The 24,591-nt window shown below is 39.2% G+C and overlaps 1 protein-coding gene across 1 annotated transcript in view; it reads left to right on the top strand.

The window, feature by feature from the left end:
- The window catches only part of LOC140246832 (uncharacterized), a 37,192-nt gene extending 31,148 nt beyond the window's left edge, over window positions 1-6,044 (top strand). Inside the window, exons 23-27 of the mRNA XM_072326161.1 lie at window positions 94-914; window positions 1,253-1,571; window positions 2,228-2,470; window positions 3,779-3,952; window positions 4,972-6,044. Of these exons, the coding sequence (XP_072182262.1) occupies window positions 94-914; window positions 1,253-1,571; window positions 2,228-2,470; window positions 3,779-3,952; window positions 4,972-5,000 (1,586 nt within the window). The 3' untranslated portion in view covers window positions 5,001-6,044. The remainder of the gene's footprint in view (window positions 1-93; window positions 915-1,252; window positions 1,572-2,227; window positions 2,471-3,778; window positions 3,953-4,971) is intronic.
- Window positions 6,045-24,591: the final 18,547 nt, after the last annotated feature.

Below are 24,591 nucleotides of genomic sequence, written 5' to 3'. Positions count from 1 at the left end.
AAATGCTCTGTATGTTCCTCATCTTCAACTAAACCTTGTTATCTAGTTTTAGCTTTGATTAGAATAATACCTGCATTGTTTCTATGGCAACAGATGATGCTAGTGAGAACACCACGGCTGAAAACACTGGTGATGGTGAAGAAGGAAAGATTCTTGACCCTAAAGAAGAAGATCAGGATATTACCTCAGACCAAGATCCAAAGGCCAGTGCCCTCTCTGTGGCTGCTGCCAAGGTTGCTTCCGAGACTAATGGCTTCGCACCCGAGGTTACCAAGGCTTCCCCTGAGACCATTAGCACCGAACCTGACACCGCCAACACTGCACCAGAGGTCACAGAAAATGCGCCGGCAGCTCCGGAGAACTTGCTCGAGGCGGCACCGGCTGAGAATGACAGCAACAACGCCAACACGGAGGGCACTGGTCAATCTGGCAGCAAGCCTCTGAGCCGTCTTCCGTCGATCCAGACCAGCCAGCTCCGAACCAACGCCGCAGCGGCGTCCTCCTCGAGCAGGACTTCGAACCGCAGCAAAAAGAGAGCCGCCACTCCATCTGGCAGTGGTACCGCAGTGGCAGCAGCCCGCTCCGGCAGCAGGACGTCCAGCGGAGCTCCCAAGGTCCCACTCCTCCAGGCGGGGAGCAAAACATCCAACACCGGTCCGTCTCCTTCCATCAGCATCACCGGCCGCGGCCTGACTCCCATCAACTCCAAGTCCAAGGCAAAACTCGCTGCGTCATCCACCACTGGTAGGCAGAAGACCGGCTCAGGGAGAAGCTCGCCAAGTCATGTCCGGTCCGACATTGGCCAGAGATTGTCCGTGCCTTCCACTCGTCGCAGTGAGAATCTTCGCTCGCAGCACAGCAGGGCAACATCACCGAAGAAAGGATCGTCTGTGATGAGCCAGTCGGCAAGCAAGGTTAGGGTTCTGTTGTTTATGATAAGCAAGCTGTAGTGACCACATGTATTGTATCGGATGGGGCATTTCTTGATATCTTCATGAGAAGACAATCTGCTGGAGTACAAGGAAGGTAAAATATTTTGCTGATGTATTTTATAGATTTTCGTCCCTCACGTGTATGCTTCACACATTCAAAAACTCCCTCCTTGAATATCAAACAGGCAAAGAGAAGTATTTTAAAGCTTCATAAATGTTTGCTTGGTTGATTTTAGTAACCACCTAATAAGACCCACATAAACAGGTATATCACCATGTTTGTCTGTGTAAAATCCTGGCATATTAAAAAAAAAAAACAGGTCATGAGTGCATATGGCACTACCAGCTTGAAGCCAGCAGCCCTGTGTGTGACAGGCAGCCAGATCTTGACCGCAAATCTCTCGAGGACGCAGTCCGGCGGCCGACGGTCATCGCGGACACAGAACTCCCTCGTCAGCGCCACGGATCTCGTCTCACGGGGGAGTAGCCGCGGCTCTAACCTCCAGCGTCGCGGTAGCAAGGGCAGCAAAGGGGGCAGTGGGACGTCCGTCCTGATGCCGCACCCACCCCAGGGGGCGAGGCCAGCTGCGTCCTCGCAGTCCAGTCACCGACCGGGACGACAGATCACGGGGTCAGGAGGTCAGTGTTCTGGTCTAGTTTGGTTGTCTCCTGTAGATGTGGTTACAATAATCTGTCAAAATTTGCTTTCTTCAGATGACAATGGTGACAGACATGTGTCTTAATAGCATGAGTAAAAAGTTTTGGATGATTTTTCCTGCCAAAGGAAATCGATCTGACAACATTACAAACCCCCAAAATTAGCCGAGTCCACTCAAAACTGATATTTTTGGCTGCCTAGAAAATCAGCCAGAGCAATTGTTTTTTTGTTTGTTTTTGCCATGTTTATGGTGCTGGGTCACAAATATTGTTCATTCTGTGACATAGAGTTCATTAGAAAGTAAAATCTATCCTTCCCTTTAAAAGTATTACAGTGGACTTCCATTATAACGAAGTCCTTAGACCAACAGTTTTCTTTTGTTATATCGAAATTTCATTATAGTTGAACAAATAAACAATATGAAATACAGAGGAGATAATGTTGCGGACTGAATTTTTATTTTGTTGTAACCAGAATTTCGTTATAACCGTGTTTGCTATAATGGGAGTGCACTGTATATGGTCCCATCATCGTACTCTTTTGCTATTGAAATTAATCTGAATAATAAAATGTCTAATTATTAAGTTAATTTGATAGATAAACAACTGTGCATACATGTTTTGTTGGACATGATCAGTTACTGGTACAGAGCAGCCTGGATCCCAGCCATCTTCCAACCCCACCCTGGCCACCACCAAGGGCGGTTCCTCCGTCCTCATCCACCACCGGTCCTCCTCAGAGAGGCTGTTGCCTCGGCGACCGTCTCTGGAGAAGGAGAACAGGATGGAGAGGCTGTCGACGGAAAACGTGACGAGGAAACGGTCGAGTCAGGAGAAGGTGGAGAAGAAGGCCTCAAGTGAGCCACCGGCAGAAGAAGAAGGTGACTAAAGGTTTTATATGATCCGCTCCTCTAGCCCCGAAGATATTAAGGACTGCTCGATTGTGTCGACGATGACGCCTCTCTCGTGCAAAAGCGGTTCCAAATTTCTGCATTCCACTTGTTACTTCCATGGTTTTATCACCCGTTTCGAACAAACATACTACAGACATGGTAAACATTCTGAGATTACCTCTCGCCAGAGCTACAGAGTCAGAAAACATTTTGAGATGATCATACTTAGAGCAAGAGAGCCAGTAAACATTGTGAGATTACACCACACAGAGCTAGAGAGCCAGTAAATTGTAATTATTGTTATTGTCTTTAGAGCTAGTGAGCCAGTAAACATTCTGACATGATCTTGCTCTAGAGCTGGAAAACCAGATAAATTGAGATAATCTTGCATTAGAGCTGAATAGCTAGTAAACATTCTGAGAATAATCTGATCATCTTGCTTCAGTGCTAGAAAGCCAGTACATATTTTAAAACAATATTGCTTCTTGGCTAGAAAGCCATTAAAAATTTTGAGATCTTTCTTCAGAGCTGGACATTGAATTGCATTTTGAGTTGCTCTTGCTGTAGAGCTAGAAAGTCAGTAAAACCTCACTACTGATGGTACTTTAGAGCTATAAAGCCAGCTAGTATATAATGTATTATGAGATGATCTTGCTTCAGAGCCAGAAAGCCCATAAAGCTTCTCTGCACATCCTACTGAAGAGCAAGAAGGCCAGTAAATACTTGTGTTTATCTTGCTTCAGTAGTAGAAATCGAGAAAAGATCTGCACTGTGTAACTGTCAATGTCCTGAAGAGAGTTCTAGCTCTGTGTAGATTAATGTGCCAAAAATATGATTAAGTGAAGATCACACAACTATCACCATGTACACTGTAGGTATCCATACTACAGCTGTATACATGATCCTTAGGAATTTATATGTCTGTGTTGTCACTCTCCCTAAGTGACACTGGACGTTCAATCTGTACTTGTGAAAGGCCAAGTGGAAAAAAAAAGAAGAACCATTACTTTAAATCTCAAGCTGGGTCCCCTGTTTTTCACTAGCTCTATCAAAATACACATTAAACATGTAATCTTAGTGTTTTCATGAGAGTCACAACAACAAGACAAAATTATAATGAGACAAAGTAAAATGAACTTTAAAATGCTGAACCCTCTGAATTCATAATTGTGCTCTCTGATATAAATTCTATATATATATATATTTTTTTTTTAAAAGCATTCTTATCCCATCGTATCTAATTGTTGCCTACTTTCCCTGGCTTTCATTTTGTTTCGATGCCATTTTTACCTCCAGGTGAAGTCCCTCAGCCAGAGAGAGCTGTGGCCCCCATGCCTCCAATCAAGAAGCCCCTGACCCCGCGACCTCCCGATAGGCCCAAGCCATCAGACAAGTCTGGCTCTCACTCTGGACCAGGCACAGAAGCAACTGTAGAGAAGCAGCCACAAGAGGGCGGTCAAACAATGCTTGGTGAGTTCTTGGCTGTATCTTCTGTAAATTTTTTGAGCCAACTCGTATATTGCTGTAAAGTTCAAGTTTGATTGATTTTTTTTTTACACTGTCTCATGTCACTGATATTAAATGGCAGTGACCAGAGAGATATACAGCTATACCTCCCAACAATTCTAAATTTGGAGGAAAGAATCTGAATTTTTGACTATTCCAAACTCTTTTTTTGATAGGAGTTTTCTATTTCCCTTGATATGCACACTTTTATGGGAACTACTCATTCTTTCCTACTTTTGAGCCTCATCATATCCCTTTTTTCAGTCAGAAAGGTTTGGAGGTCTGTATTATGTATGGAATATAAAAGCAAAACAACTTTTCTGATTTTACAAAACATATTGCAAAATGGACATTCAAGATGGACACTGTTGAGTATCTAGTAAATGCTTTTTAATTTTTTTTTTAATGAGTAATCTACACAAAGTGAAATAAAACGAAGAAAAAAAAAAAAGAAATGAAAAGTGTAAACTTTAAACTCTCTTAGCAAATATCAATGCCATCTTTCCCAAAGTTGTTACAGTGGACTCCTGTTATAACGAAGTCGTCGGAACCGGCAGTTTTCTTTCGTTATGTTGAAATTTTGTTGTAACCGAACAAATAAACAATAAAAATACATAGAGTGGATGACATTGCAGCCTGAATTTTTTCTTCGTCATAACCGGAATTTCGTTTTAATCGTGTTCGTTATAATAAGAGTGCACTGTATTACTATTTTAACTTAACATGTAGTGGCTAACCTCTCTGTCCTATTTACGGACTGAAAGCTATTTCCACCAAGAGCCATCTTGAAATTCAACAGGACAGAGAGATGCTTGGTTTCATGTATGCACAGATTAATCTCATGCTCCACCTTCCATCCTCTTTGCCTACTGATCTGAAATCGAAAGCTCGCTGCTATCACTGCTGCCGCAGATCATGTAAATGCCATTTCCCTCTGAAGCTAATCTTTCTTCTTTTCGTTTTCTTCTGCCTTCCCTCTCCAGGTGATGACCAGGCGAGACCAGAGGAATAAATTTGGCAATATTTATGAAAAAAAATCGGGCATTATAGATTACGATGAGAAGCATGTTAAAGCGATCCAAAATTGTGAAGCAACGTTGCAACCGCCCACTTCCAATCGGGAAGCAGAGCAAAAGTGTAAACAAACACCGGAGGAATGATGAAAGCAGAGTTCTGCGTGTCGGCAAAAGTCAGTGAGAAATCTACGATGCCTGCAGGCCTGTCCCAACTATTTCAACCGCAGTTTCCAAGAACATTTATTATTCACAGCAACGGGATGCAATCATGTCTTGTAGCTCTGAAATTAGTAATAGGAAATAATCACGTGCTATACCTGACAGTTATTTCTTCTCGGAAGTCGTGCGACCATCATCAAAAAGTTTGATCATCAGAATCATGAATGAGGAGCATTCTGTCTTCCTGAGAATAGGAAGAGTGTGAAAGAGTCAAATCTATAATATCATATTTTTGCCCAAAATGTATGAAACATTGTTTAACCTGCAAGTATGAGGGGGAAAAAAAAAATCACAGTGCAATAATGATAATATGCTATGAAAGATAAAACACAAAGAGATGTTTATGGAGAATATTCAGAGGCTGGATTGGCTATTTCTGTTTCAAAGAAAAGCACAAGATATTTGCATGTGATGTACCACAGACATATCACAAACATATACAAATCAAACTTTTAAAGGTCAAACCTTATATTCCGTGCAACACATTTATATTTCATCATTTAACATTATATAAATCAAACATTTAAAGGTCAAACCTTATATTCGGTGCAACATGTTTATATTATCATTTGCAATAAAAAGAAGTCTATGAATCAAAAAAGGAAGAATGTGTGTTTGTGCATATATATATTTACTGTTCTTCTGTGTCCATGTTTCCTTTCAAAGACATTATATCCCTTGGAGATATGACATTTGGAATAGTGTCTATATTCTATCTGGCTCTCTCTCTCTCTCTTTCTGTATGATGAGTTTGAAGGCAAAACGAGTTAACTCCATTCTTGTTAATGTGAGATTCGTGTGATTAAAGCTGCTCAGAAGCAAAGAAAATGATCAGAAATATACTGTATACGCTGTTATTTTTGCGAGGGTTTAACTTTCGTGAATTTCGCGAATTGCAGTTGGATCGCGAATTTAACAACACGCGAAATTGTCGCCATGCGCTTTGTTAATATAGCGTTAACGTAAGCGTCATCGTCGAAAACAACATCTTGCGAAAATGTCTATGACCTAGTTATTCGCGAAAATATCTGTATGCGAAAATAACGCTGTATACAGTAGGCTCTTTCCAGTCGAACATCAAGAACATTCTTTGCAATGTAACAAGTGAGGTATTGCAGGAAATAGTTTTATTTTGCCCCATCTGATGGTGGACTATGTTTAAAATGTCAGTTCACCTGTTTTGTGATCAATTTTTTTCATATATTTATACAAGTATATTTAGATATCTGTCTGAATCTCTCTCTATCTCTTTGTCTAATATACAGAATTATGCTTCTTCATATCTTTCTTGTGTGTGTGTGTGTGTATGTGTGTGTGTATGTGTGTGCTGTGTGTGTGTACATGAAGAAGCATTCTGTGTTGAAGGTGGAAATTAATTGTGCACACAAATCAAGCAAGTCACTTTGGAGAATGTTTCTTTCAAAGTTGTTCCATTATAATTATAATTCTTGAAAATGCTTCAAAGTTATCACAGATTTAAACAATCAGTGGGTGGAAATGCCACTGTGATATGGCTGAATGAACTTGAACTTTGCACAGAACAATGAAAGTTTTATTAGTTGGGAAAAGAAACCTTTTTTTTTTCTTATTTGATGTATGTACATGATGCATGTATTATAGAATGATACACACATATAATATATTTAAGGAGCTCACAGACACAAGGGAAAACAACTCCAAGAAACATAGAAACCCAATCCAAGAAATGAAGAAATAAAAAATTATATACCGAGAAAATGCCAGAATCTTGATTTTATCTTTATGTACAGTATGTATGTGTTTATTTGTTTGTATATATAAAGTAATGGCAAGAGGGGAGATATGAAAAATGAATTCCAGCGTCCAACAACTACAGTAACCTCATTTTGATCATTACAGTCCTTGTCTAGTGTTCAGAAAAATATGACTATAATTAGTTTTTCTATTATTTGAATAAAGCTTTTAAAAAGCTACATACAAAAAGAACATAAATTATTACTTGTTTTCGTGAGACCTATAAGGATGTAGGTTTTCTGGTTATTTGTTATGTATTGTTTTACCTAATTATCATGTCTTACTTGGGTATTGAACAACAAATATATGGGCTAGAAAGTATGCCTGCTGGTAGTACGCCCTATACCAAAAATTTAGATCTACCTGGTAAAAATATGTATTTAAGATAGCCTAACCAATAATGACAGATGAGGATGGAAAGCATATTATTAATACATGAATGAATAAATGAATACATACATAAATAAATAAAGGAATAAATGAATAGATAAATGAATAAATGAACAAATAAATGAATGAATAAATAAATGCATACACAGATAAATTCACAAATAAATAAATGCATACATACACACAGACATAAATACATTAAAACAAAATATAAGATTCCGGCATTTTCTCAGTACCGGTATATTCTTTGATTTTTTTCATTTCTTATTTCAAGTTATTTCTTTGTTAACAAATATCTTGGAGATGTTTTCTCTTTTGTCTCTCCTCAAATATCAAATGAAGAGTTTGTTCGCAAAAACCGATAATTCCATTTTTGAAGATTTTGAACTACATTCTCTGTCATAAAGTATAAAATTAATACCTTTTAAATGATATATTGGTCACTACATATAAAGGTACATTTTTGAAGGTATGGTCAAAAGAAGCAAATATTTTCTTATTATTCTCTTTATTTTTCTTGACCTTTAATCGCAAATATCTCCATTTGGCAAATATGGACTTATCGGTTTTTGCAAACAAACTCTTCAAATATACAGTTCGACCTCGGGTATCCGGCCATGTCGAGACCGGCGCTCATCTGGATAAGCGAATTGGCCGGATATGAGAGACACAATGTTAATGTATATATAGTCCAGGCTAGAAGGCACCCAACCTTGTTTTTTTATATATACAATGTTTTTTGATGGTTTCTTGTCAATTCGAGGGTGCTGATTCCAAATCCGATTGATGCCACTCGCGTAACCTTGAGCATTTTCGGCAAAATGCAAAAATCCAAAATGGCCGCCAGATATGCTAATTCGGCCGTGATAAACATAATAATGTGCATTATATGACAAATTATTCCACCAAACTTTGTACATTTCTGTTCCTAGAGTTACTCCATCTGCATTTGCAAGAGAATTTTCATTTCATATAGGTCCATTTAGTATTTAAAGCTCATTTTTATTCAAAATGGCCGCCATTCCTATGCTTATGTACTATATGAATGGCAAAACATAATGCATGGGAATATAGCACAAATTTACTGTGTTTCCAGTCCCGTACCTACGCTGTCATAAAGTGTTGCATGTGTAATACAAATATGTTGGGTGTCACTTACAATATAACGGGCCTACATGTATATTTCAGCATTTGATATTCATAAACCTTACTATATGTTTAACACAATTTCTTATCTATTTCATTTTGTCTCAACAACGAATATAAGTTCACTAAACGTCTCGCAAGAAAGCAATATAATGTCATATTCTACACGCAGATTGAATATAAAAATGTAATACTAACACAATATCTTAAGAAGCCTAGATGCATGGTATTTATCAAATAATGTTAAAAATGGAAGGGAATCTAGAAAACAAAGCTTTTAATATACATTCCCCTATAACCATATTAACAAAGTACAGAAAATCCTATACAGTAAGTGCAGAGATATGGTTGCCGACAAAAACATACCGGACATTCCGACACACCTAAAAACCCTTTACATTATAGATTTTTTTTTCCAGCAAGGAGTTGGGGGCGGGGGGGGGGGGGAGGCGAGTTTGAAATGGATCATAACCTCCATCACTTTGATATGATATAATTTAGAAGTACCGCCTTGATATTATAGAGTAAACTTGATTTTCTTCTTGACTTAAAACGACAAAAACTGGTGAAGGCATAAACGAAACTGTCTAAACGCAATACCGTACAAACTATTCATTAAACATCAACCAAGGAGCAATGTGAGATACCTCTTTCAGTTCTCTCACAGTTCCCAGGTGTTGATAATAATTAGATACACTTTGACATCATGATCTCATTCAGTCTTGTCTTAAAACTAAAACTGTAATTTTTATTGTCTTTAAAGAACCCTTTAATTGGATGTTTGGCAGCAGGTGACATCAGCCCCAAATTTGCAGAATTTTCAGGCTAAAGATGCATATGAGTCCTGCAATTGCTTTAATAGAAACCACATCTGGTGATGTTCAGCACTTCCTCAGGGGTCAGAGGGCGATTATTTGCCATAGAAACAGAATGAAGACATAAAGACTTGCTTGATCACCACCCGTTGAAGCCCTATGGCTTTGTTGCCAGGCCAGAGACAAGTGTTGTAGGTAACTTAGGTGGTGTCAAAGATGACATTAGACCAGCATCTTCACCAACCGGTTTTGGGGTCAAAGCTTTCAAGTTACGGGAGGGAAATCTAGGCTTGTGGGATTTCAGACGCATTGATGGCAGGTTGTTCAAGGGGGCATTTCATGAAGCGTTTTGTTAGATCTTCTCTTTTTGACTAACTGTTATAAAATCCTTGCATCTGATTGGCTGAGAGCAAATTTGTCAGACAATTTTTTCAGACGAAACGCTTCATGAAATGCCCCCATGCTATCATGTTTGGAAGGTCAGGGTATGCGTTGACAGCACTGGTGACACTTGCCATCCTTTCCTTCCAGCGTGAGAGAGAGTGATCGAGTGCCAGTGAAGGAGGGTAGACTTCCTTAGCCTATGCTTGGAAGGCTTGCCACAGAGGGCTACCTTGAACATAGCATTGGCAAGATGGTTACTAAGATGGAAGGCATGGGTCGGATGATAATCTAATAAAGGTTGGGGCAAAGTCTCCAGAAAGTGAAGAACTTCTCTATTGTCTTGAGATGGGTCAGTACTCGGCTCATGTCATCCAAGGACTTTCTACGAGACGTAAAGGCAAGATCATCTGCAAACTTCCTACGTGAAGGGAATGTTATGTCACCATGTATATGGTAAAAAGAGCTCTAGTGGAGTTAGTTTACAGCCACCATTAAGGAGGCCATCATTCAGAGTCCTAACACTGCTGGTCTGGTTACCTAGAGCAATCCTGAATCTGCAAGTGCTCAGAGACTCCAACCCCAAGTACCTTCTGATCTGGAGATTCTCCCGCCTGAAACCCCTAGCAAACGGGAGACTCCAACTTGATGTGCGCGAAGCGCATATATTATCACGAGCGCGAAGTTCCCTGCGGCCGGGGTCCAGGGCCCGCTTGAGCTCTGGAAGCTCTAATAGGGTTCTTAGTGTTCTCTTGTGCTATCTAAGGCTTATTTTTCAATATACGAACACACAAAGTAAGAAATCATTTCAAGTGGGAGACACAGAGCCAGGGCAGGAGAAAGTAAATCTCAAGCGGGAGAACGGGAGATTTCGCAAAACGGGCTTTCGGCGGAAGATCTCCCGTCGAAAGCTGGAGAGTTGTAGTGTCTGAGTGCTGAAGATTAAGGACAAGCAGTGTGAAGTTGTTATAACACTGCTTTCAGAATGAGGCAGCACTGTACAGATCTCAGAGTCTGTCTTGACATCATATAAGCAAACACATTCACTCAGAAAAAAAAATGGTGGTAGAATACATCTTCCTTATATAGTTCAGCTAGGTTAACATGAAAAACTTTTGGGCCTTGTTTTCATTTCAGAGATTTGACAACAGGAAGTGAGGTGGTCCCTTTTTTCCACTTTCCCCTGCCTCATGTTCTTTCTCTGGTGAGGGGACTGAAAAGTTTGTATGATATCGCTTTTAGATAATGTAGAACAGGAAAGGTAATTGGAAATTTCATTTGTGTCATCATCTAGGATTCAGCCTTTTATCAAATTGTTAATGTCAAATAATTCCTGATAAACGATGTTGATGTTGGCGTCAATTCAAGCTTTGGTGGGTTTTTTCCAAATTTCTTGGGAAAAATTCAGATTGACGGTAGCAAATTTGGATGTTTGCATCAAAGAATAAAACAGCTTTTGTTAGTGACAATCCTCTGATTTATAATCAGCACACAAATTGAGAAACAGTGTACCTGGGTGATAGAAAAAAAGAAAAGAAAATTTGTTTTTTTCCATGAACACTTTGCCGTTCATATTGTGCAGGGGTATGTGGGTGGCATCCATTTTGAAGTTTTGTATGAAGAAGAATATAATAAGCCTAAAAACAATACATTTTCCGTTTGTTTGCTTGTTTGTTTGCTTGTTTTGCTAGTGGCACTCATGAGATTTGCATGGCACATGCAAAATTTGATAAAAGCGTAGGTATGTGACTGAAAATTCGTCTTCTATTTCTATGCATATTTTTTGCCATTCATATAGTACATGAGTGTAGGAGTGGCGGCCATTTTGAATTGAAAATAAGCTTAAAATACTAAATGTACCTCTTCAAATGAAAGATTTTTTGCATGTGCAAGTAGAATTATTCAAGGAACAAAAATTTAAAAAACTTTGATGGAATAATTGGTCATAAAATTGACATAACTGGGATTATCATGGCCAAATTAGCATATCTGGCGGCCATTTTGGATTTTTGCATTTTGCCGAAAATGCTCAAGGTTACGCGAGTGGCATCAATCGGATTTGGAATCAGCACCCTCGAATTGACAAGAAACCATCAAAAAACATTGTATATATCAAAAAACAAGGTTAGGTGCATTTTCTATGGAGCCTAGCCTGGACTATATAATAGCTGCCGTCCAAGCTGCCGTCACAGTGCACTGGCAGCTAGGCAGGTGGCGTACCCCGCAACGGTGGTGTAATCTATGCTATAGCCTGCGCAAAATTGTAGTCCCTTACTTTTACGATGATAGGCTAATGTGGTGTGAATTTTTGTTAGTTCTGCCGGGAATATTGTAGGTAGATCGTGTGAGTTTCGTAGAAATTTTAATTGAGTTTTTATTTCATTGTATAATAACATGCATCTATATGAATAGATACATCAAATCTGGTAGATCATCAATTTTTGATATCTCTGTTGAGACATCTCTAAAAGCCATCTATTTCAATTGTCATTACCAATGACATTCATATTGGACTTCTTGGACACACCAACTGCACAAGATGACGGTATAGCAGTCCATGCATGACCATCATTTTGTTTATTTGTTTGTTCATTCCCCCGTAAAGACGAGCTTGCGCGCATTTTAACGCAAATGATTTTTCCCCAAAGATAATTTATAAGCCTACAAAGAAATAGAACAACAAAACGGGCAAGGAAAACAAACTAACAATTAAACAAAATTGACAAAAACATTGAACCTCATTTGTAGTCCTACAATTAAATACTAAGACCCCAGGCCTCCTGGCTCCAGGTTTGAAAATTGTCTACGCATATTATGTGTATAACACCGCACATTTCCCCAATATGATTTCTTTCCCTAGCTTTCTTCTTCTTTCCTTCATCTACTAATTCACCATTCTTCTTTTTCAAACTGCATACATCGGATCAATCCTGAAGATTCTTGCGGATCAGAATTCCTTCCCTTTTTGATGTTTGACTTCGTTTGCAGTTACCCTGTGAAGAACATTCTCATCGAGAAAACGGGTTAGTAAATATAATACTTATACAACTTGTACTAGTATAACCACCACGCCCACCATTTTCTTCGAAAGGTACTACGTACTTGGTCAATTAGCAATCTCTCTCATAAATGACGTCACGTTCCGCCCTTTTAAGTATCCGTCATATATCAGATACCTTGAAACGAGGCGCTGCACGGCACGAGAGTACTAATGGCGTACAGAGTCAAAGAAGCCATACACACGGAATCGTATCCGATGAATGCGCCTGCTTATCTTCATTGGTAAGCACTTTGAACAGGCGTCGCTGTGGATGATATAGCTGCGTGTGTATCCAGCGAGATACCAACACCACTTCGATTGATAACCTCCGGTGAGTGCACCGCTGGCGCTCCGTCCGTAACGAATACACCGTATGCATGTATGCACAGTAGCCTGCGCGCTATACAACACCAGCTGCATCGCTGCGACGCGTTCGACGGTATGAGCAACCCACTATAATATCACCAAAGTATGAGAGAAAACCCAATGATTTATGAGAAGCATTACCAAAGCAACGATCAGGCAGATAAGCCCGAGAAAAGTGCAGAAGTAGGTAAGTAATCTCATGGCATTTCCTGTGTATTTTCGAAAGTTGTGTTGGTACAAGAATCCGCATTACCCGGTACCAGCATCACCACGATCACGGGGTGAGATGAACAAACGAGGCCCGAGGAGGAGGTGATGTGTGTAAACAACACACTACTCTCATTGCGTGGGACTGCACAATACAATTCTGACAATGGAACGCTCTAACAGTTACATCTAACAGTTAGGTTTTAGTAATACCTACGTCAGTCAGACCGCAACGTCCTGAAAAGCCTTCGCATTTATCGTACGCGTATGCATGGACCTCGCGGACATGAATACGTAATGAGCTGGGAGACCACATTTTTAGAGTGTCTGTAAATCTAAACGACATTATCAATCTTCATGATTTATATATCGACAAAAAGCTGAAGAGTTGTACTTTGATGAAATTCGACCACTTGAAAGGTTATGACATATAAAATATACTGAACAAGGAAATTATAAAACACAAAATTTGCATATTTTTCATTCTTCTTAAGGGGTACACTAGACCGACGAAATTAAGGTGGACCAAAATGGAAGAGGTATAAAATGAAAGAGGAAATATCATTCTATGAAAACATAATGACTTTATGTGGACTGATCCTATGAACGGGTCAGGTTGGCGAATAAATCATTGCGTTGTACAGTTAATTTTTGACGAGATTTCAGTTTGCCGCGAATACGCGTTTCTGATTGGTTAATTCCCTCCGAGTGGAGAGTTGAACGCACCTCGCGGAATGACAGTAAACGACGTACTGTGTGTAGATGACAGTGTAGGACCCTATATGGTGTGTGTGTGTGCGCGCGCGCACAATGTGTGTATACGCGCTCAGGTTCAGGCAACTGCAGCTGGTGTAAGATCTCCACGTAAACAACAAGAACAACACTCCACTCTGATCGACAGCTCAACTTCGGCTTGAACTTTTTTTGCCGGCACAACTATATAAGAGCAGAGTGCATTAATAAGTAGCATACAAATCAATAATAAAAGATCTAGCACTGTGTTTGTACACATGAGTTCTTTGGGGCTCTCTGTTTGATATTAGAATAATTATTCCTTACTAATCCACTGTATACATCGCTGAGTAATTCATCTAATGATACCCTGGGAGCGCATGTATCTCAAATTGCCACACTATGATTTTTACTCGACGAGACTTGCAATTTTTATTGTTTTCTAAGCGAGGGACCTATTCAGTTCTTAGTGTGCTATTATAACAGGTATATCTAAAACGTTGACTATCATTCATGTGGTGATTCAACCTATGAACGGGTCGGGTTGGCAATAAATAGAAAGCCTTGTTCTAATTTGTCTCAGGGTCGTTTGGAAAATATCGATATAATGCAGAGATATGAATAATGATATCATAAGCTCATTTTGTATAATGTAACCATTAAAAAGTGTGATTTATTCCAAATATTCACAAACCATGTCAATTAGTCACGGATAGTAGATCTTCATGTCGCCAATAAGTGAATCTCGTAGACCATGCACTTTGTCTCTGAATTATCTCGCAAAATCTCGGGTGCTGAGAAGGACATGCGCAAAAACCTGCGCGTACGATAAATTTTTGATTTGAGCTCATTAACAGCAGCGTTGCGGTCTGACTGTACGTGGAAAATCTCAAGCTGCAAACCGTCTCGCACACTGTGTTTTCACTACATGGTGCTGTGCTTGCGTAATTTTGACAATGTATGACTAAAAACGTTAGATCTATCTATGTTCTAGTTCTGTTATGTTCTTGAAACATGTGAATGTTTTATGACCATCCAGGATCCATTGCATTTGCATGGGCCTGGGCTTGGCATTTGCCATTGAACAAAGTCACAAATAATGTACTTTGCAGGCAGAAAAAAACAACAACAAAAAAACAAACAAACATTGTGGAATTCTCTTTATATAGACTGTATGGTTGGGTATCCAACACATCGACACCCTAACGACGTAACGTTTTTCTATCAATAGAAACGTGAATGATTTCACAATTTGCCTAAAATTAATTTTACTCACATGTGGAGAAAATACTCTGGAATCACAAGCGCACTTTGAAAATGCGATCTGACCTGAGGTAGAACTCTATTATGCGCTCTAGCAAGATGGCAGCTTCGAACGCAGGGGGTGTTATTTTTTTCCGAACTCAGTTGCTTTGCCCTTTATTATATTACATTGAAACCGACCACCCCGTCCTCTATTGACAATACATATAAAGTGCACATAAATTCGATTTTGCTAAATTTAGGTAATTCAGAGCAAATACTTACATGTTTTCGCCTCATTTTACTTGGAAACGTAGCCCAATGAAGAATCAAACACGATTGTGCGTAGTCCCATGCGTACATTTCGTGCTGTATGCACAATGCGGTAAATAGAGGGTGGTCGATTCGATTTCTATGCATAGTATCGATGTGTGGAACACACACTATACGTAGCTACGTAGCTACCAATCCTTGTCCAAACACCAGCCTACTAAGCATGATCACACAGATTTTGAATTCATCACATCATGTTTGTTTGTTATCTGAGACCCATTAAATGCAATTATCTTGATGAATTTAGCTACCAATTGGTGTTATTATATTGACATTTATAAACCACCCATTATATAGGCATAATTCAACCAAAGCACTGTCCAAAATTTGACCACTGGCTACATGTAGAAACCTATGCATAATTGCATGCAGTGGAATTTTATTTAGCATGGTAGGTTGAACCTTGGTGCAGGTTTTTCACTCAATGTACATGTACATGTACTGTAACTTACCAAAACACCAAAAACAAAGATTCAGTGCATCGTCTTCACACTGAGTGTAGATCGCCTTTCTCCATACGATGGATACTGCTCTGTACTTTTCAAAAGGTCACGTTGCGGCGGTACACTCGAGCAGCGCACGTCATTGATCTCTGTAAGAGATCAGTGGTGTGCACACCACACAGAAGTGATCACTGCACTGCACATCTGCGTGGCACATTTGGTCATGCATGCGCACAAAGATTCAATGCATCGTCTTCACACTGTAGATCGCCTTTCTCCATACGATGGATACTGCTCTGTACTTTTCAAATGGTCACACTGCGGCGGTACACTCGAGCAGCGCACGTCATTGATCTTTGTAAAGATCAGTGGTGTGCGCACAGAAGTGATCACTGCACTGCACATCTGCGTAGCACATTTGGTCATGCATGCGCACAACCTTGTCTTGGACAAACTAGTAAAAGTTGTACTCCTAGCTACAAGCTACATTTTATGGCTTTGAATGAGGGCACCGAGAAGACATCCTTCTTTTTTACTTAATTTGAACAGTGAAGAAAGTGCTGAATTCTTGCAGCCTCAAATATCAAAATTTCGGGTGCTGTTTGTTATTCCGAAGGTTCAATATTCCGAAGGTTCGTTATTCTGAAGGTTCGTTAATCCGAAACACACAAATTCCCTATACCTAGAGGTTCGTTAATCCGAAAATGAATAAGGGTTTGTTAATCCGAACATTTGTGGCGTTATTCCGAAGGTTCGTTATTCCGAAGATTTGTTCATCCGAAAATGAAATTCGGAAAAAAGAACCTTCGGAATAACAAATCTTGGGACTGAAGAGCCTTTGGAATAACGAACCTTCGGAATAACGAGCTGTAACCAAAATTTCGTGTACACTGAGTTACTAAAGGCCACAGAATGTATTGTAAGTCTTCATGTGCAGTCTTTGCCCCCAAAAAGGGGGAAAAAAGAAAATAGAAATTGAGGTTTTATTGCTAAACTTTATTGACTGTAGAAATTTAAATCATCAGTAAGAAGTCTCCATTAATTTTGTTTATAGTGTTTACAATATTTAAAACAGTTGTGGGAACCTAAGCTGAATTCTGATACTTACAACAAAAGAATGAATGCTTGTCTTCCATGCGTGACAGCCATCACAATTCCCGTACACTTCTCTGAACGTGTTTACTATTTACCCACCTTATTCATGGCCGAACGACCACAACAACAATTCATGTGTAAAGTGTGCATCACTGGTACATGTTCCATGCTTCTATGGTGTACATTTGTATTTTCTATAGATGCCTTCCCCTAAAGTTATAGCTTGGACAAGAAGGAAAGTCTTATTTGATTATTGTTTTGCGTTTTCATGTTTTGAATATTTCTGCTCATTTATTGTTTATTTATTAATGTGCGTAATAGTTGATTAATTTTGGTGTTTGTTGATTTATTATTGTTATTAATTAATTACTTTTTTTGAGGGGGGGGATGGAGGGAGTTCATTTTTTCCTATTCAGGTTTGTCTTGTATTCTAAAATTTTTTTTATTTATTTACGCATGTATTTATTGTTATCATTATCATTCTTTTTTTTTTTTGGGGGGGGGGGGAGTTCATTTTGTCCTCTTAAGATCTGTCTTGTATTCAAGAAATTCTGTCCTTTTGACACCCGCCTTCTTGTTTATAAATGCATTCCTTACATTTGGGGATGTGGAAGAATCCTCTGTAAGCAAATAAGAAAGTCAGGACCTTTATTTGGCTTCATAATGGGTGTCGTGGTGCAAGGGGTCCCAAAAACACACAGAGAGAGAGAGAGAAAGAGGGGTAGAGAGAGAGAGAGAGAGGGAGAGGGGGAGAAAAAGAAAGTTGAGAGACTGGGTGAAAAACTCTTTGTGGGCGGCTGTCCATGCCAAACTCTGTTATTCCTCGCATTGTGTCCCAACTGCTGGGATTGTTGTCCCGTAGGGAGAGTTTTCCGACTTCTGAAGAGGATTTCAGTGACTTTCAAACAAGCGATGAATGGCATACAGCGTGTGTGTGTGTGTGTGTGTGTGTGTGTGTTTATGTATTTGCATGGGGGATCCTAGAAAGAACAGGAAGAAAAGCTACATAGAGTGTATAGATCTGACCGTCTTTTGGTGTTTTTAGAAACCCCCTGATATGTTGTTATTTATATGTATGCGCTCGTTCCCTGGGCTGTTTATGTGCGCTTTGCGCGCTTGTAAGTTATCACAATAACACGCCAGAATAATCCCCTATAATTCTGGCTGACCAGGCCGGAAGCGACACATGAAGTATTGATGTCCAGTCACAATTGGTTTAATTTGTATTCTGCAACTGGGCAATTTAAGTAATCCCACATACCCACACACAGACAAAAAGACAATATAAACAAAATGGAAGAAACATCTGATTTTAAACTGCACGAAGTTCAAAGATGTTTGTTATAATAGCATGTGTGTGTTTTGAATGTGTCTTTATCTAGTACCAGTTAATAGTGTTTTATTTTTTAGGAAATTTACTGGAAATCAACCAAATGTAGTTTTGCAATTTTCAGCGTTGAAACAATTACATTGTAGTGCTTGAATGAACATGTACACATGTTTACTGTGTATGTGTGTGTGTGTGTGTGTATGTGAGTGGGTAGATTGGGTTAGTGTCATCATCAAATACACTGCCAACTTTTTAAATGCAGTTGAAGTTCTGGAAAAAGTAAAAACCACAATAGTTATCAGTTTGAGGAGATTGTTCAAGTTCATTCTTCCATAGAATAGTAAACATTGTTTCTTCAATTAAAATATATGAGCTGTTCAACTGTAGAAAGCCATGGTCTCAATTGTTAAACAATGACAAAGTCATTTGATGCATAATTGCACGTTCCTGAATGTATGCAAGCAAGGAGGTCCCCCCTGGTCCCCTGGCAATTCAATTCTTTTCATGTGTCCTTCAATAACTCCTTGATGCACAGTGCACATGTGCACATACAGTTAATGTGTGTTATTGTGTGTTATTGTGTGTTATTGTGTGTATATGATGCATACAGGATATATGCATGTTTATTGTGTTTGTGTTGATACATGTATTCAAAGTATGTTTGTATGTGTTAGCGAGACAACCTTGTATGTGTGTCATACACGACACTTCGGAGTTGATAGCTGGTTTGTTTGTATGTGTTTGTGTCTTGTTTAATACCCCAGAGATTTTAGGGCATAAATTTGGTGTGATATACCGCCAGACAGCACTTACTAAGAGTCTAGATGTGAGCTTATCCCATCAAATTCATACATCTTTGATGATATATTTCATGTCTGGTATGCAGGAGTGCTCTGGTGAGACCACTTTAGAGGTCTTTTCATAAGAAATATATTTTTGAAAGTGGGTACACATCTATAGGCCTATTATAAACACTAGGTGTACGTGACTGTGTGTAGAAGGGGTGAAGAATTTTTAGGGTGTGAAGTGAAGTGAAGCTTGGCGTCGATAAACATCCTCGCATCCACTTGAACTTTCTCCGATGTTTATCCATCACACAATGTATTTTTAAAATGTACTTGGTACTTGTTCGCAGTCGTACCCTGATGTTTGCTTCTCCGCAATCCTCGTTCTTCCAGGGATGGTGAAAAGAATTGTTTTTGGATGATTTTCCTTTCATTTTCTTTTGGTGGGAGTGGTGTACAATGTAGCTGTGTTATCTCAACTTTGTGTTTCTGTCACTTGTTGCATTAAGTTGTGTTAATGTGACCTCTTTGTTTGATGTTCAATAGAAAAGGACTGCTGCTCAAGAATGAATCTAGGCATTAGAAGATAAGATGAAATTTCCAGTGTGAAAAGCAATCTAGGCTTTAGAAGATAAGATGAAATTTCCAGTGTGAAAAGCAATCTAGGCATTAGAAGATAAGATGAAATTTCCAGTGTGACAAACATCGAGGTTGAGTAGGAACTCAGAGATTGAAAAATGTTCTGAACAATCTGCGCATAAGTCTGCCCGTACATTTGGGACGGAACGCACATGTCCAGACATTTATACCAACTTTTCCCTGTGAGCAATTGTTCCGGAGGGAATTTCAGAATGATAAGAGTAAATTTTACAATAATATGCCTTCTGGTAACGTTGTCTGGCTACTTTTGCAGACTTCCTGCAGTACAGTTGTATGTCTTGAAGAAACAAGATTCTATGATCATCTTTGTTTCAAATATTTCTGTAGGAGGAAGAGATAGATTCTGTGAAATCATTTGCATCTAGCTGTTTATGTAACAACAATTCTTATGTGACCTCGCTGTCTATGTCTGCAGTTTGTACTCTTTGGGATTCATTAATTGCGAATTTTTTCCCCAGACGCATTCCACCCAATTCAATGTACAGTGTACCTGTTGTTTACTTGCGGAGGAATAGTTTTGTACAAAGGGGATACCGAGCCGTTACAACAGTGGGAGTCTGTGGAGCCCATGGATGATTTGCACCAGTTGAATGCATCAGCTTCTGATGACAAATATAATGAGAATGGCATAAGAGTAGCAATCTCTAAGAATGTAAATTAGAATTGAAAACCAGCCTGTCTTCTTGGAATCTGCTCCAAAACCATTTGTTTTTCCTATGGGCAAGAGAGGTGAAAATATTTCGCTGATTATTAATTAGTTCCTGTGGGTGTCAATTTATTGTCCAATTTACAACTGTACAGTACCGGATTACGGCAGTCATTGATGTAGCCCAGGAGGTACAGTATGTCAATGCAGTATTCAATCATGAAGTTGAACAATTGTGATTGAGGAGGTTAAAGGTGTTGCTTACCATTACCACAATAAAGCTTAAAATATGAGGAGCTACATGTATCACTGTGTTTCTCAATAAACCACAACTGTAGACAGTTTGTTCTAGAAACAATTTTATCATTTAAACTTTTGTAACTTACATTTTGTATTAGATTTAACAAGACTTTATACCGATTAACATTTTTATATTGGTTGTTTCTATCCCTAACTCACAGTCAACCTAGAACTATTTTGAAGCAATAAAGCTTGATGTTTGTTTCATCTGCAATTGGTAAAATGCCTTCAAATAATCCCCCCTTTTTGTGGGGGGGGGGGGGACAATTTCTCTCCTGTGACACCACATCAACGACATGGCCCATTTTGTTGTTAGTAAAGTACATGGCCTACTTCTCTGTAGTAATCTGCTTCACTGCACCTATATAATCAAATGCTGATGATATTTGATGTTTGCAAGTTGATGGAGGATGTACAGTTGTAGCACCATGATTGAAATATTTAGTATTTTCCCATAAAATGTGAAGGGGGGGGGGGAGGAGAATATCTTTCAAAGAGATAATAGAAAACTTTCATGGAAATTTGACACAAAATGAGATGGTCTTATCCATGACGTACAACTGTACTACAATGTAATATATGTACACTGTGCCTCAATAAAACTGTCAGCTTTTTTAATTCTGGTGTTTCTGCTATTAAGACTGCCAGTGAAATTGTTAAACAGCTGACTACAACACCTTTTATACATTATATGCATACAAAGATGGAGCAAATCTAATACGATGGGATATCATAAAATTGAAAGCAATCGACACCAGATCTATGAGTAAAGTTTGTCTGTAAAGTTAGACAAGCTGTGGGAAAACTGTTGATCTAACCATTGGAATGCTGAAATGTACATTGTTCTTTTATGTTCAGGGGTTGGTTACCCCAAGAGAATTTTTTGGAATTGTATTTTTTGTCATTTTGCATTGTATTTCTTCATTGGACCATGACACGAGTCACAGTTAGCATGCTGAGAAAGTATCAATTGCCATGAAGTTTGTCAACATCGTTGCCAAAGAATCGTTCATAATGCGTCCAGCCATGTGTGTGATGGCTGCTTTCTGGGTGTTTGGGTCTTAAGCAGAAGTGTCCACAGACTCTGTGTGTACAAATTGCAATAAGGATAATAACCTACGTTTGTAATGCGAATAGGAAAGAATGACATTTGACAAGCCGCCCTCTGCCCCATGCTGGCAACTACACATGTATCCACACTCTGTCAGTCTTGATTTAGGTAATGAGAACTGAAAGAAAAGAAAAAAGAAAAATATTTGTGTCACGTTATGATGAAGGGCATGTCAAGGTACACTGAAGGTGCTAGTTTTCAGCTAATGATACGCAAGATGTAGCAGATTTGAAGAACCTTTTCTTTTATTACTGTTTTCATCATTGTAATCGTGAGCATCAGTGATATCATTATCAGTGCATCATTGCCATTGTGGAAGTCATATTCTCTCGCACATTTCTTTTCATGCGAGCGTAGATTTTCCCAAAATTGTCATGTTTCAAATGTCATGCACATGTCATCCCAACTATACACATACTGCCCTACTTTGGCAAAAGGAAGCAAGTGACATACCATCCGAATTTGAGTTATTGATGTTTTTATAATTCACATAATGAGCTCTTCTTCAAGGCCAAATTTCATGGAGAAACACTCATCCTACTAAGAGATATGTTGGATAAGACATCATGATAGTCCATTGACGTCAGTGTAAAAGACAGACACATTTTGCTCTTTTACGAGAAATGTCACTTTTGTCACTTGCTTCCTTTTGCCAAAGTAGGGCAGTATACCTTCCCCCTTTGATATTCAATAGTCGTTTTATAGTCACATGTTTTCATGAATTCTTGACACACATGCATTAATCATATCTGCAGCAGCATACCTGTGCATCACATGTCACTTCCTACGCTACACAATGTAGGTCTACCCCGTGCATCGTCGGTACTGGGTGACATGACCTTTGACCTTGATCCCATCATGCACCTCCACCCACAGACATGCAAACCTGCAATGAGATGGAACTGGTGATGGTAATCGGAGAACGTTCTTCGGTCTCGAATGCGAATGTGTCTGGATACCATGTGAGGGATAAACAAGCTACTGTTGCTTGGATGAAGGGGGGGGGGGGGGAGGGTATTGGTGTGGGAGGGTTCCATGGTGGGAGGGAGACTGTGCCAATGTATTGCATGTTTTACTGCACGCTGTGTTGTACACATTCTAGTACCGGGTACTGAAATTGTAATTGCTTAACTGATGATAATGTGACTGTTAAAAGAAGAAAAAAAAAATCAATCCTATCTGTTTCCCTGCAAGATTACACAAACCACTTTTCCCAGATTCCCACAGACAGATGGATTTAGGTGATGTTCTGCATATATAGGCCCTACCCTACAAGTTCTGAAGTTTTATCGAACAGTACTTGCGTCAGTGGTCTTCATTGCAGCGTTATTGTATGAAGTACCGATAAACCAAAAAGTGAAAATTGTATTTCTTTCACAGAAAGTTTTAAATTAGAAATTTACCACCAAGAGAAATTTGCCCTCATTAAACTAGTCTCACATTGTGTGGGGTCTACTCATTTTTTTTTTTTCTTCCCCAGAATGACTATGAGCTAAATTATTTGACATATTTGTGGTTTGCATTGTATTATTCATCTTTTGACAATGCTTCCAAAATTTGGATAAAAGTTTTGGTATGATATTAAGTTTGACTCCAAAAACTATTTAAAAACTCCACTGGAGCATGTCTGAATTATTAAGCAATGAAGTGAAATTGTAAGAACTGAGTGTTGACAGAATTTAATTAACTTTTTGTATCTCACAAATACAATGTATCATTTATCTCATGATTAATTAATGATAAGTATATTTCAGTTTTTAATAAAACGCATGGAAAGTTGTTGAAAGCAGCATATACATGTACCACACAATTCAAGAGCAGATCATGAAAATGCATTTTGTTAGATTCTAATCTTTTTTTTTTTGATATTGCAGATCCCTATTCAACTGATGATAACACACCTATTATGGAATGCTGATTTCACAGAATTCTGTATTGAGCATTAATAGATGACGCTACACCTTGTTCAAAGCGGGGCTACTAGTACTGTATTTTGCATCGAGGTTAGGCTGAAAGAGAGAGAGAGAGAGAGAGCGAGAGAGAGAGACGGACACCAACAACCCAAAATCAAAGCAACAGACATTCTGGATAGCTCCTTGTTCTGACTATGTTCTACCCTGTACAAAGCACCTTGTGTGTACAGTACATGTTCCTACTATTAACCACAATGCTGTACAGTTCAGTGAATTGTGATATCACCCAAAAAAAAAAAAAAAAAGTAGTTCATAGTGCTGTGACCGCTCACTGCAGTGACTTGTCTGCATACCTTTTGATTAGTGTATTTCACTGTGGGAAATATGTCTGGAATGCCAACCATTTTGTTTTGTTTTTTTTTCTTTTTCTTTTAGACCCCGTTTACAGTGCGAGGCTCGGCCGCGGCCGAGCCGCGGCCGAGCCCAGCCCCGCTTCAGTGTAAACGCGCAAAAGGCCAAATGCGAGGCCAAAATTGGCCTCGCATTTGGCCTCGCTCTGGAGGTGGTCTCGGCCGCGGCCGAGCCGCGGCCGAGCCCTGCCTCTTCTTGGTGTAAACGCAAACTGGGCCAAATGCGCGGCCAATTGCGCGGCCAATTTTA

Source organism: Diadema setosum, chromosome 3 (genome assembly GCF_964275005.1).
Source record: "Diadema setosum chromosome 3, eeDiaSeto1, whole genome shotgun sequence".
NCBI lineage: Eukaryota > Metazoa > Echinodermata > Echinoidea > Diadematoida > Diadematidae > Diadema > Diadema setosum.
This window is presented reverse-complemented; position numbering and strand designations above follow the sequence as displayed.